General features: G+C 47.9%; 1 protein-coding gene across 2 annotated transcripts in view; it reads right to left on the bottom strand.

The window, feature by feature from the left end:
- N4BP1 (NEDD4 binding protein 1) overlaps positions 1–11,848 on the bottom strand; it is a 69,645-nt gene extending 57,797 nt beyond the window's left edge. Inside the window, exon 1 of one of the 2 annotated variants that reach the window (XM_049863927.1) lies at positions 11,422–11,848. In XM_049863927.1, coding sequence (XP_049719884.1) covers positions 11,422–11,619 — 198 coding nt within the window. In that variant the 5' untranslated portion in view covers positions 11,620–11,848. The remainder of the gene's footprint in view (positions 1–11,421) is intronic. The other variant, XM_049863926.1, reaches the window with a different exon arrangement.
- Positions 11,849–12,612: the final 764 nt, after the last annotated feature.

Below are 12,612 nucleotides of genomic sequence, written 5' to 3'. Positions count from 1 at the left end.
ATCCTGTCCAGGGCAAAAGAGAATGAAAAAACCAAAGACACAAGGAAAATATTAGCCCAAAGGACTACATGAACCACAACTTCCACGAGTCTGAGCCCAGAAGAACTAGATGGTGCCTGGCTACCACTAACAACTGCTCTGACAGGGATCACAGTAGAGGGCCGCGGACAGAGTGGGAGAAAAATGCAGAACAAAAATGAAATTCACAAACAAAGACCAGACTTACTGGTCTGACAGAGACTAGAGGAACCCCTGAGACTATGGCCCCCAAACATCCTGCTAACTCAGAACTGAAGCCATTCCTGAAGTCCACCTTTCTGCCAAAGATTACAAAGGTCTATAAAACAAACAACACACGTGAGGAACGTGCTCCTTAGTTCAGCCAAGTATCCAAGATCAAATGGGCAGCTCCTGCCCAAAAGCAAAGTGAGAAGGCAGGAAGGGACAGGAACTAGATGCACAGGCACAGGGAACCCGGGGTGGAAAGGGGGGAGTGCCGACACATTGCGGGATTGCAACCAATGTCACAAAACAATTTGTGTGTAAATTTCTGAAATGAGAAACTAATTTGCGCTGTAAATTTTTACCTAAAGCACAATAAAATAATAAAAAACAAAAAAAGAAGAATACAAGACAGAGACCCTGTGTAGCTGCTGCAAAGCCTAAAATATTTACTATCTGGCCCTTACAGACAAAGTTTGCTGATCTATACTTTTCGTTTGATGTACAATTTGTATTGTTCAAAGCTTCTATCTGGTTTCATTACCCTGCAGGACATTAATCAGTTCTCTCAGTCCAAGGTTCTTTGTTCAGTGCCTCTAAGTACTTATTTCCTCCAATGCTCCTTGACCCGGTTTTCTGATTCCGCTGTTACCTCATAAATGAGTTAAATGTTTGGCTTTGCTTACTTTATCTATGATGTGGCTGCACTGCCCGTCTTCCACCAGTATCTATTTTCTGCTTCTTTAATAATAGAACCCCGATTTTGGTCAGGGCAACAACATGCCTAGTTAAAATTGATCATTTCCTAGCTCCCATTGCTACTAAAAAAAAGAACAAAAAAACAAACCAGTTGCCATCGAGTCGATTCTGATTTACAGCGACCCTACAGGACAGAGTAGAACCGCCCCCCAGGGTTTCCAAGGCTGTAATCTTTACAGAAGCAGGCTGCCACATCTCTCTCCATGGAGGGGCTGGTGGGTTCAAACCGCCGTCCTTCTGGTTAGCAGCCGAATGCTTACCCGCTGCACCCCTGCTACGAGTAGAGTTGCAGTCAACGTGGTGTAAGCAGAAGTTTGATGGGGTTTTCTGGAAAAGTGCTGCCTCCTCTTTTCTTCTTTCCTTCTTGAAGTGTAGACCCGATGGCTGAAGCTGTAGCATCTGTCTTGTAATCATGAGGGAAAGGCCAAGAAAATTGCAAACACCTTCATCCAGACAGCTCCGAACCACTACTCAGACTTGGATTGCTGCTTATCTTTAAACTTTTTGTTAAATAAAAGAAAACTAAACTGTACTTTGTATAAGTTTCTATCACTGCAGCTAAATCCATTATCTAACTGATAGAGATATATAACCTACATTAACCTGTTATATAATTAAAAGGAGCCCTGGTGGCAAAATGGTTAAGAACTCGGCTACTAACTGAAAGGTCGGAGAGTCAAACCCACCAGCAGCTCCATGGGAGAAAGTTGTGCCAGTCTTCTTCCACAAAGATTTACAGCCTTGGAAACGCTGTGGGGCAGTTCTACTCTGCCCTAAAGAATAGCTGTGAGTCAGAATCGACTCGAGGGCAATGGGATGTTATGTAATTATTGTATATATTCTAACTTAAAAAATACCAGGGTTAACAGTAAAACATATTGTAAAGAGGTTACAGGTACTGATACTACTTAGGGCCATGGTTTCTAGAACAATCCAGTCACTTGGCATTTTTACTGTTCTTCATTTCTATTCTATCCACTAATTTGGTGAACAGTGCCTGGGGAGTGGCCACCCAAGAAACAACTGATATCTATTCTATCTATTCGCTGGAAGCAACGGAAGCCAAGGAATCAGAGAAAGCGATGGACTACAAGACTAACTGCATCTGTGAACTACAGTCTCCTCTGTCACGAGACCTATTTTGATTACAGCCACGACAGATGGCTCCTGACCAAAAAGGAGAAAAATATGGACCAGAACTTCAAATACTTTTTTTTTTTTTTTGGTATGCAGTTCTGAGGTTTTTTTGTGTGTGTGCTTTAAGTGAAAGTTTACAGTTCACAAGTATCATTTTACGTCTTACAGTCCAGTCTAATCTTTGTCTGAAGAGTTGGTTTCAGGAATGGTTTTGTTCTGGGCTAACAGAGGGTCTGGAGGCCACGTCTTCTGGGATCCCTCCAATCTGAGTCAGACCATTAAGTCTGGTCTTTTTACGTGAATGTGAGATCTGCACCCCACTTTTCTCCTGCCCCATAAGGGACTCTCTGTTGTATTTCCTGTTAAGGTGGTCACTGGTGGTAGCCTGGTACCATCTAGTTCTTCTGGTCTCAGGCTAATGGAGTCTCTGGTTTATGTGGCCCTTATCTGTCTCTTGGGCTAATATTTTCCTCATGTCTTTGGTGTTCGTCATCCTTCTTTGCTCCAGGTGGGCTGGGAACAATTGATGTATCTTAGATGGCCACTCGCTAGCTTTTAAGGCCCCAGATGCCACTCACCAAAGTGGGATGCAGAACATTTTCCTAATAAACTTTGTTATGCCAACTGAAGAACTTCAAATTCTTAAAAGATTCCAGACTTATCGGACCCGCTGAGACTGGAGCAACCCATGAGACTAATGTCCTGAGATATATTTAATCCTTGAACCAAAGCTATCCCCTGAAGTCATCTTTAGTAACAGCAGTTTAGCTCAATTAGTATAGAAAATACACCTTGAATACTGCGCTCTCTTAAAAGATTATATATATATGGGACCAAATTGATGACAATAAATCTACACTATCGAGTAGAAGACTAGGGGAGCAGTAAGTACAAATTAAAGGCGGTAAAACACTATGAGTAGAAATAGTAAGACTGCTGACACAAAGCGAAGAATGTAACCAATACCACTGCACTGCAGAAACTGAACGGATGCAGTGTATTTTCGCCAAAAATAAAACAAATATTAAAAAGAAAACCACACTACATGAGCTGGTTCAAGATTGGAGAAAGACCTTAGGTGACAGGTAGATAGGGAGTTCCAATCAAAAGATGCCATAATCACTACCGACTTGCACACAGAAAATTAAGATGTGAAATTATTAACACAGCTCTTATTCATCAACTAATGTAAATTACTAAGTCTGACAATACTAAGACTGAGCAAAATCTTCTCTAGGTTGAAAGGAACATCTTAAAAGAGTAAAAAAAAAAAAAAAGAGTAAGAATGGAAGAAATAATTCAGCTTCTTTAAGCAAAAATAATTTTCCTTATGTTGTTTCTATATGATCTGACTTTTAAAAAAAGTTCTTTAATTAGTTACTACACGGATCCTCCCCATAATTTTGTTTTGAAATTTAAGACCTTATACAACGTATCTATTTAGTAAAAAGCCAACACAGACCAAGATGCAGTCCTTAATTTAAGTAAAACCCTACAATACTGGCTGGGAAACAGACAGGGAAGAGGAAACTACAGTCATGAGCAATCACTTTTGGCCCTGGCATAAATAATCGAGTATCCTTTATTTCAACATTCTGGTATAACCCCAAAATATTAATCATAAAGAGATTGAACAAACCACTGTTTCTTAAGAAGATGATTTTCACAACCAAAGTGAGTAAAAAAATAACATTCTAGGAAGTGCAGAAAGGCCACCAGCCTCCTTCTGGTAAAACAAAACAAAAACTCTATGCTGCTAACTCAGTATTACATCTACAAATCATTTCCTCCACGAACAATCCACTGTTCAAGAATCCATTCATGAAACCAGGCACTGAGCTCTTCTAAAGAAAGGAAATGAGACAACACAGGTCACTCTAACCCTCCCAGGTCAGCCTGGTGGCAGGCCACTTGTAATTCAATTGCGGTTTATTTTTAATTTCTCCTCCTGTACTCTACAAATAAAGCTGGGAAAAGGACAACTACCAGCTCTTCATAAGACCCTCTCTTCCCATCTTCTTCTTTTCTTCGTAAATTAAAAACTGACTGGACACTCATCTACCTTAGCGTGACTTCTTAGGTGTACTGTAATTTCAATGATTTAAGATTGATTAGTCTTCAAAACATTCTCTTTATGGTAAATCCTCCAGGCTGGTATCCATGGTAGGTCACTGGCTGTGTCTCATGGCAGCTACTCATTGACATGAGGTGACTGCCCACGATGCTGCCCGAACCAAACATCAAATGATGGGCAGCTGTGGACAGCAAATTCAACCGGGCACTGTAAAGATTCATGGGGAGACTATACAAGAAGCCAGGACTATTCCCCCCACCCTGCCCCCCAATCTTCTCTCGTTTGTTAACCTCCAAGACAGGCTTCTGTCTCCCCTACTGACTTTAACGTCCAATTCCTGGTACAGATCTCCGTGACCTCAATGTTGCTCATCTCCAGATGTCTCATGCCACCTGCCTTCTCTCCAACCTGAATCCCTCCAGCCCATAAACTCACTGAAAGTAAAAGGTCAGTCTTGTATATTTTTGGATAGTCCCAGGTAACCATTCAGAAATATTTCCTGGGTCCCATTTTACCTTACACAATTGCACTTTAGATCCCTTTCCCAGCATCACCAACCCCTAGAGGGGGGAATCAGTACCCACCTGGGGATTTCTGCGTCAACAGGCACTGTAAATTCATTCTGTCTAACCTTCCCAGGACCTTGCTTCAGTTCCAGGCCTTTTTTGCTCTTTTCTTCCTAATGCGCTTCTAGCAGTCCCAGCACCTACCCTAACATACCACACCGTCTTCGAGTTCCCAGCCTCCGCTACAGGGATGAGTTAGCGTCTTTACTGAGACAGTAAATGAGCTCAAGCCTATCAACGATTGTAAGGATGGCTCAGGACTGGGCAGTGTTTCATTCTGTTGTGCACAGGGTCACTACAAGTCGGAACCGACTCCACGGCACCTAACAACTGAGACAGTGCTGTAGGCCATTAAAGGCTTCAACTGCCCTCTTTTTCAAATTAAAAAAGAATATGTATCTTTACTCATCCTTCTTTCAGTATCTGAAACAGAGGTCCCAAAAAGGCAGTTGAAAAGTTGAATTTAGCCCATTGAATTTTTTTTTAAATAAATGGACTTTAAAAAAAAAAAAAAACAACACTTAAACCTTTAAAAAGAATATTAATGCAAATTTTTGATTGAGATACAATTCACAGCATGCATGGTTTTTAAAAGCATGCCACCTTAAGAAACAAAGCCCAACAGATTCCACACTATAAAATCCATACTCTTGCCTTCTCTTGGATACTGACACAGACATCACTGGGCCCACATCGGGTAACTGGCGAGTACTGAGTGTGGGGGTTTGTCCTCTGCAACAGGGCCCAGGGGCCTGAGTTCACCACAGGCTCTCCTTACCAATCAGCCACTTCCCTACAGTTATCCTATCTGCTCCCAGTCAGCATTCGCAATTGTGGCTCTCTGATGTGAAGAAGCGATAATTCTTCTCACAATTGAGCGCTGAGGTCTCCTCAACCTCGCCCCTTTCCACCATCACTTGACTCCTCAATCCCACCCCTGCTTTGCATCTCTGATCACTTTGTTAATGAGCACCATCTACTCAGTACCTCCACTTCCTTTCTGAAATTTGGTGTTTTTCTTATTCCTCAACCTCTTTTGCTTCCCTAACTTCTGCCACCACTGACTTCAGCCCCAGAGTGTGGGCTCTTACAGCCTTCTTCCTGAGTGTCGGAATCCCCCAAAGTCCTGTCTCTGGTTGGTGCTCTGCTCTCCAGGCTCTCCCTTGGCCAGCTTCTCTCTTCCCACAATTTCAATCACCACTTCTAAGGAGACAACTCCCCAAATGATTCTTGTAGCCTTCTAAACTCTCCAATCCAAGTGAACCTCCAAAACAATTACTTCCCCTTCCCTCTCCTTCAACCCTGCATTTTCCTCTCAAATTCACCCTTAGGCAGTACTTCTCAAATTATTTGGAATTCATATTGTGGTAGTAGTCTCTAAGACAGGCCTCAATGATCTAGGCCCCCTGGTATTCTTGCCCTGTGTAATCCCTCCCACTCCCCACGAGTGCTGGCCAGACCTAGTGACTCGCTTCTACGGGACAGAATATGGCAGAAGCGATGGGTGCCACTTCCAAGATGAAGGAATAAAGACTGTGGTCTCTATCTCGGCACTTCCTTTCTCTCTTCCCCTCCCTCTGTTGGATCACCTGCCTCGGGGGAAGCAGCTGCCACTTTAAGTGGAGAGGTCCCTGTGTCAGGGACTGAGCCCTCCCAACGACCACGTGACGGGCATGGAAGTGCACCTCTGCACCCTCCTCCCCAAGCTGAGCCTTCAGATGAGATCACTGCCCCAGCGTGACTGAGGCCTCAGGACAGACTATGAGCCAAAAGCTCCTGGCTGGGCCACACCGCATTCTTGACCCACAGAAATGGTGTGATGATGTGTGTCTTAAGCTGCTAAGTTCTGGGGTTGACAGGCAGCATAGATAATACACATGGCCTTTCCCTCCAATGTATCGCAGAATGACTTTTGTAAGTCACCAAAAAAAGTCACGGTAATGTCAAATTGCTATAAAAGTGGCTGAACACTTAACTTAGTTTCTGTACTTATATCATCACAAGCCAGCACTGTCCATGTACTCAGAGACGTAGACACCAACCATGGAGCCATTGTTTAGAAACGTAAATCAGACAGCATCACTCATGTTCTCACAGCCTTCCAGGACTCTCCACCGCCGGCCTGCGGGGCCCAGCCCAGGTCCCCCAGCAAGCCCCAACCAGGACTCTCCACCGCCGGCCTGCGGGGCCCAGCCCAGGTCCCCCGGCAGGCCCCGACCAGGACTCTCCACCGCCAGCCTGCGGGGCCCAGCCCATGTCCCTCGGCAGGCCCCAAGCCCTTTGTAACCAGGCCCCTTTCCATCTCCGGCCACAGTCCTTGAAGAATCAGTGATAAAGCTGCACTACTTCACATGCTGTGTTTTTACACATGTCTTTCCCTCTGCCAGGATCTCACTGTCCGTGGAAATCCTTCATTCATCCTTCAGAACCCAGTTCAGCAGAACCCTTCCTTTTCTGTGTTACTGTAACATTTTGTGAGAACAGTGGTGGTTCTGTGGCAGAATCCTCACCTTCCATGCAGGAGACCAATGTACCTCACGCAGAGCCACCACCTGTCTGTCACAGGGGCTTATGTACTGCTGTGATGCTGAGCAGATTTCAGCAGAGCTTCCAGACTAAGGCAGACTAGGAAGAAAGGCCTGGCAGTTGACTTCCAAAAATCATCCAGTGAAACCCCACAGATTACAATGGTTTGATTCACAACCAGTCATGGGGATGGCACACGACCTGGGAGCATTTCATTCAGGGGCTGACTCGACAGTAGCTAACAACAACATTAATACCTTGCACGCAATGGTAGTCCCAACTTACGACGTATTCAACTTACAACAAACCGCACTTACAACCATCAGTTTTTTGGGTACATCTTTTCGTTAGTAACATATGTGTACCACGTACAACGTTGCACTGTGTAATTTGCTCATGTTATCATTCTTGGGGGTTCAGGATTTATAAAAATACCGATAAAAGGCAACAGTAACGAAAACTAAAAAAAAAAAAAGGTCTCCCACCTAAGTCAGAACCATGTGGGAACCCCACCGTGAATCCCACCCCACCGTGAATCCAGGTTGTTACATGCATCGCACTACGCCATGTTGCCATGTTTGTCTCCTCTACCACCAGGCCGTTGGTTCCATGGGGCTAACGAAAGTCAAGGCACACAGAAGCTTTCCTTAAACATCAGCTGCACTAATTACCTCTAGTTGGTGATCCCACTAACCAACAAGTTAAACAACATATCCACCCGCCCCACGCCGGCCACCAGGGCTTAAAGCCTTCCCCTGGATTCCCTGGGTTCACTCAGCGGCCAAGTCTGGGTGCCGCTGTAGCTCCCCCACACCCAGCTCTAACTTGGAACGGTGTAATTCTACCCCTTCCACTGTCAGTGCTTCCTGCCTCCAAGCCATCCTTTACAGAGTTCCAGGCAAATCCATCTCCTCAAAACCATCAACGGCTCCCCAGTAAGGCCCAACACCCCAGCCTAGCATTCGGGTCCCTCACTCACAGGGGCACCTTGACACTTCCTACGGTGTAACTCCCCATGTCTTCTCCACATGTCTTCTCGCTCCTAGGGTTTTGTTCACAACCACCTCCACCTGAAGGCCAAGCACCTGGGAATCTTCTTGGCTCTTCAACTTTCTCCAACAAATTTTCCTTTGGACAATGGACTGACCTTTTTTTAACCTCCCTAGGGGTCACCATGAGTTGAATCGACTTGATGGCAACTAACAACAACAAGGCATTATCAGGGTCCCTGGGTGGTGCAAACAGTTTGCACTCAATTACTAAGCTAAAGGTTGGCAGTTCAAACCCATCCAGAGGTGCCGAGGAAGAAGGACCTGGCAATCTGCTTATGTACAGATTACAACTAAGACTACCCTATGAAGCAGCTCTACTCTAACACATGAAGTCACTCAGTGCACAACAGGTTAGGTGTTATCACTGTCTATCAGTACCCCCCCATCTCTCTTCCCACCAGCAGGAGGCCTAACTAACTAAAGCTTGTAGTTCTGTCTTCTCGTATTTGCAAATGAAGTGAATTAGCATTTTAAAAGCAGGAAAACAAATTAAATCACAGGGTGGGACCCAGAACAGCTGATCCTGTTATAGTTTTAAACTCTTCTTTGCTCTAAATCTTTCCTTCCTCAAACCTCCCCCACAGATTAACTTAAAGTAGTGTAAATGTTGAATTAAGTTTGCTTTCCTGTTCTTAATTTTTTAAATCAAGTTAATGGTTTTCTCTTCCTCAAAAAAATGTAAAACAAATCCAAAACTAACAACAACAAAAGGCTCTGAGTGAGGCTTCAACTCTCACCGACAGTGTCAGTGGGAAAAAAATAAAGTTGGAGGGTTGGGTTATGAGTAGCACACATCACAAAGATAAAGGGGCAGGTGACAACCACTTCCAAGCTTCTTCAATTAGCTTATGCTAAAGCGTGTGGCCCCAAAACAAGAGAACTTGAGCTGGGAAGTCTGGCAGGAGGGGCTGGGTTTTTCTCTAGAGCAAAGGAAATGGTTTCCATGCTTTGGGGAGAGTCTTGAGTAAAAGCAAGAGCTGTGAGACTAGTTTGACTACAGCCAAGACCTGCTAAAACAGAAAACTGGGAGAATATGATGATGCTGGATTATTAAGAGTTTTGTAAGTCAGGGGAGGAGTTTAGACTGGATGAGACAGCAGCAGGAAGCTCTGCTAGGTCCCACGGCAGGAGAGGACTTTGCAGGAAGATTAGTCTCTGGCAGGTTGTACCAGGAGGGAGACAGGAATGGTGTAAGGGCAAGGAATCCAGGGAGGGGCACATGCCAAGAATGAGGCTCCTAACTGCAGCTACGGCAATGGACAGCAGAGAAATGAACACATAGACGCTTTCAGGAGAAATACAAGGATTTAGTCATGTCAAACCTTTTAGACCTGGGTTAGACCTGGGGAGTGGAGCGAATTGGGTAGCTGGTGAGAAAAGAAGGACGGGAGTGGGAATGAGCGCAATTGTCTGAAGCCAGACAACTGACTTGAAGAGTTAAGAGAAGGGAAGCAAACCTGACTCAGCATCTTCATATTTGAAGTTTAGCTGTGGAGAAGATACATACAGCTAAGTGTCCTATCTTCCCCAAGCAAGTTAAAAGAAAAGCAAGCATTCAGGCTTTTTAAATTAGTAGAGTCAGGAAATACAGCTAATCAGATTCTTCAATGGCACTGTGAAACTTAAGTAGGATGTAAACAAAACCAAAACCAAAACCCACTGCCGTCCAGTCGATTCCGACTCGTAGCAACCCTACAGGACTGAGTAGAACTGCCCCGTAGAGTTTCCAAGGAGCGCCTGGCAGATTTAAACTGCCGACCTTTTGGTTAGCAGGTCTGCAGCCTTAGCACTTAACCACCACGCCACGAGGGTTTCCAAACAAAAACAAAGATTCCTCAATTTGCCCCCCACCCCCCAGGGCTCATGACTTGGGAGGCAGTTATCCAACAGGGGCTGTGGAGTCACACTCCCTGGATCTGAATCCTGCCTCCTCCATGCGCTAACTTGGAAAACCTGAAGGAACATGGGTACCTGAGAGGAGGGGCCAGTCGTTTGGCTGGGGGTGGGGGTGGAGGGTGAGAGGGCCGAAGCTGTGGAGTGTGCCTAAGTCTGCAGCGCTGACTTAAGGAGGTGAGTCACCTCTCAGAGTTTCAGTTTCCTCAGCTGTTAAAAAAAAAAAAAAAAAAAAGGAGAGGACCGTAAAATACGCCTCATCGGGGTTTTTAAGGGCTGCATTAGATAATCCTTGTGAAGTATTTAGCGCAACGTCTGATGTACAATAAGCACTCTGTAAACCTTGGTTGTACAGAACACAGACAGAACAAATGGCATGACTGTAAACTCCACTGCTAAAGACCAACATCTCATCCAGACATTCCGCGTATTTTACTATTTACTACTATTTTGATTACCTTACATTACAAAGGAGACTGAGTTCCCCAAAAGGTTCAGAACCCCTGAAGGGGAGTCCTGGGGGGAGAAAAGAGGCCGAGGCGGTGGAAAAGGAGGCTGACGGCCCTGCATCAGGCCCTGAGCACCATCCTGGGATCGGCCGGGGAGTGGGGGGCAGGCGAGAACGGTGACATTCGCAGGCACCGTGCTCAGCGCTTTCAACAGACCACCTACCCTGGTCTCGAGCAGCCCTCTGAAGCGGGTGCTTCCGTCGTCGCCACTTTACACCTGGGGAAACTGAGGTCCCCGGCTGCGGCGCCAGCTCCACCTCACACAAGGCTCTGGGGCCTGCGCCCTCCCCGTGGGACCCCAACCGCGTGCACTCCCCGAGCCCCACGGCGGGGAGCCCAGGACCCTGACGGCGTGTACTCCCCATGCCCACCTGGGGGGGGCCCAAGACTCCGACAGCGTGCACTCCCCGAGCCCCACGGGGGGAGGGGACCCAGGACCCGAACCACGTATACTCCCCATGTCCACGGGGGGCCCCAGGACCCCAAGGGCGTGCACTCCCCGAGCCCCACGGGGCAGGGGGGACCACGACCCGACGATGGCCGCACTTTGCGCCCCGCAGGAGGCACCCGGGACCCTATGGCGGCGCACGCCCCGCACCCCGCAGGAGGCGCCCGGGACCCCACGGCGGCGCACGCCCCGCACCCCCCAGGAGGCACCCGGGACCCTTTGGCGGCGCACTTACCTTGGCGCTGTGCACCGCCTCCTGCGCGCCGCGGAGCTGCAGCCAGATGCGCGCAGGCAGCGGCTCCTCGGCACCCAGCGCCCCCAGCACCGCCAGGCTCACGCCGAACAGGCCCTCGATGCGGCCGCGACTCCGCTCCAGCAGCGCCCCCTTCTCGGCCGGCGCCGTGAACTCGTCCAGCACCGCCCGGGCCGCCATGGCGGCTGCGGCCTCTCGCGGCAGCGCCGGGGGCGAGCGACGGCGACGCCCCCTCAGCGTGCGGCCACTGCCCCGAGACGTCGGGCGGCGTGGGCCTCCCGGCCGCCTCGCCCCGCCCGCGCCTCGCCGCTCGCCGCAGGCCGACTACACCATCGCTCCGCGGCCGCCGCAGCCGGGCAAGTGCGGGCAGCTAGGCCCTCCGCCCCTCTGCCGCGGGCCGGGCCGCCGCCGCGCATGCGTTCCGCCCGCCGTCGTCATCGAGCCTCGCCGCCCCTACGGGGAGGGGCGGGGCGGGGGAGTCGAGAAGTTGTCACGCGCCGCCGCCATGTTGGTTGAGGGCAAACCGACGGCTCGGTTGAGGGCCTGAGCGGCCTTGTTTGATGAGGGCACTGCGCTTCCGGGTGATTTCCAGTTTTATAGATGCGGGGAAGTTGAGGTTCAGAGCCAGAAGGCCAGATTGACCCAAAGTCACACGAGAGAATTGACTTGACCTCGGCCTGAAAAACCAAAACCTAACCTGTTGTCGTAGAGTCGATTCGGACTCAAAGCGACTGTATAGGACAGTAGAACTGCCCCATAGGGTCTCCTAGGAGCGGCTGGTGGATTCGAACTGCCGACCGTTTGGTTAGAGCTGAGCTCTTAACCACTGCGCCACCAGGGCTCCATCGTTTGAGTTATCCATCTCCTCAATAATTAATAGGCAGATGGGACTTTTCTTCCTCTCTCCGTTTTTTCCTTCCTTCCGTCCCTGAAAAAATGGTCGCGTGAAAAGAAGAAACGGGAATAATCATGGAGAACTGAAAAGCCAGGAAACGATTAAGATATTTAGGAGAGCAATTTCTTCTGGAGGTGCCTTATGGGAGAGGAACAAAAAGCTGCGGATTAGGGGCTCACCCACTATCTTACTGTGGGATCCTGGCAAATAAACCCTAATCCCTCTTCAGACTTCAGCTTTCTTGTCTGTAATACCGAGAGCTGGACTTCGTTACCTCT

Source organism: Elephas maximus, chromosome 21 (genome assembly GCF_024166365.1).
Source record: "Elephas maximus indicus isolate mEleMax1 chromosome 21, mEleMax1 primary haplotype, whole genome shotgun sequence".
NCBI classification, from domain to species: Eukaryota; Metazoa; Chordata; class Mammalia; order Proboscidea; family Elephantidae; genus Elephas; species Elephas maximus.
This window is presented reverse-complemented; position numbering and strand designations above follow the sequence as displayed.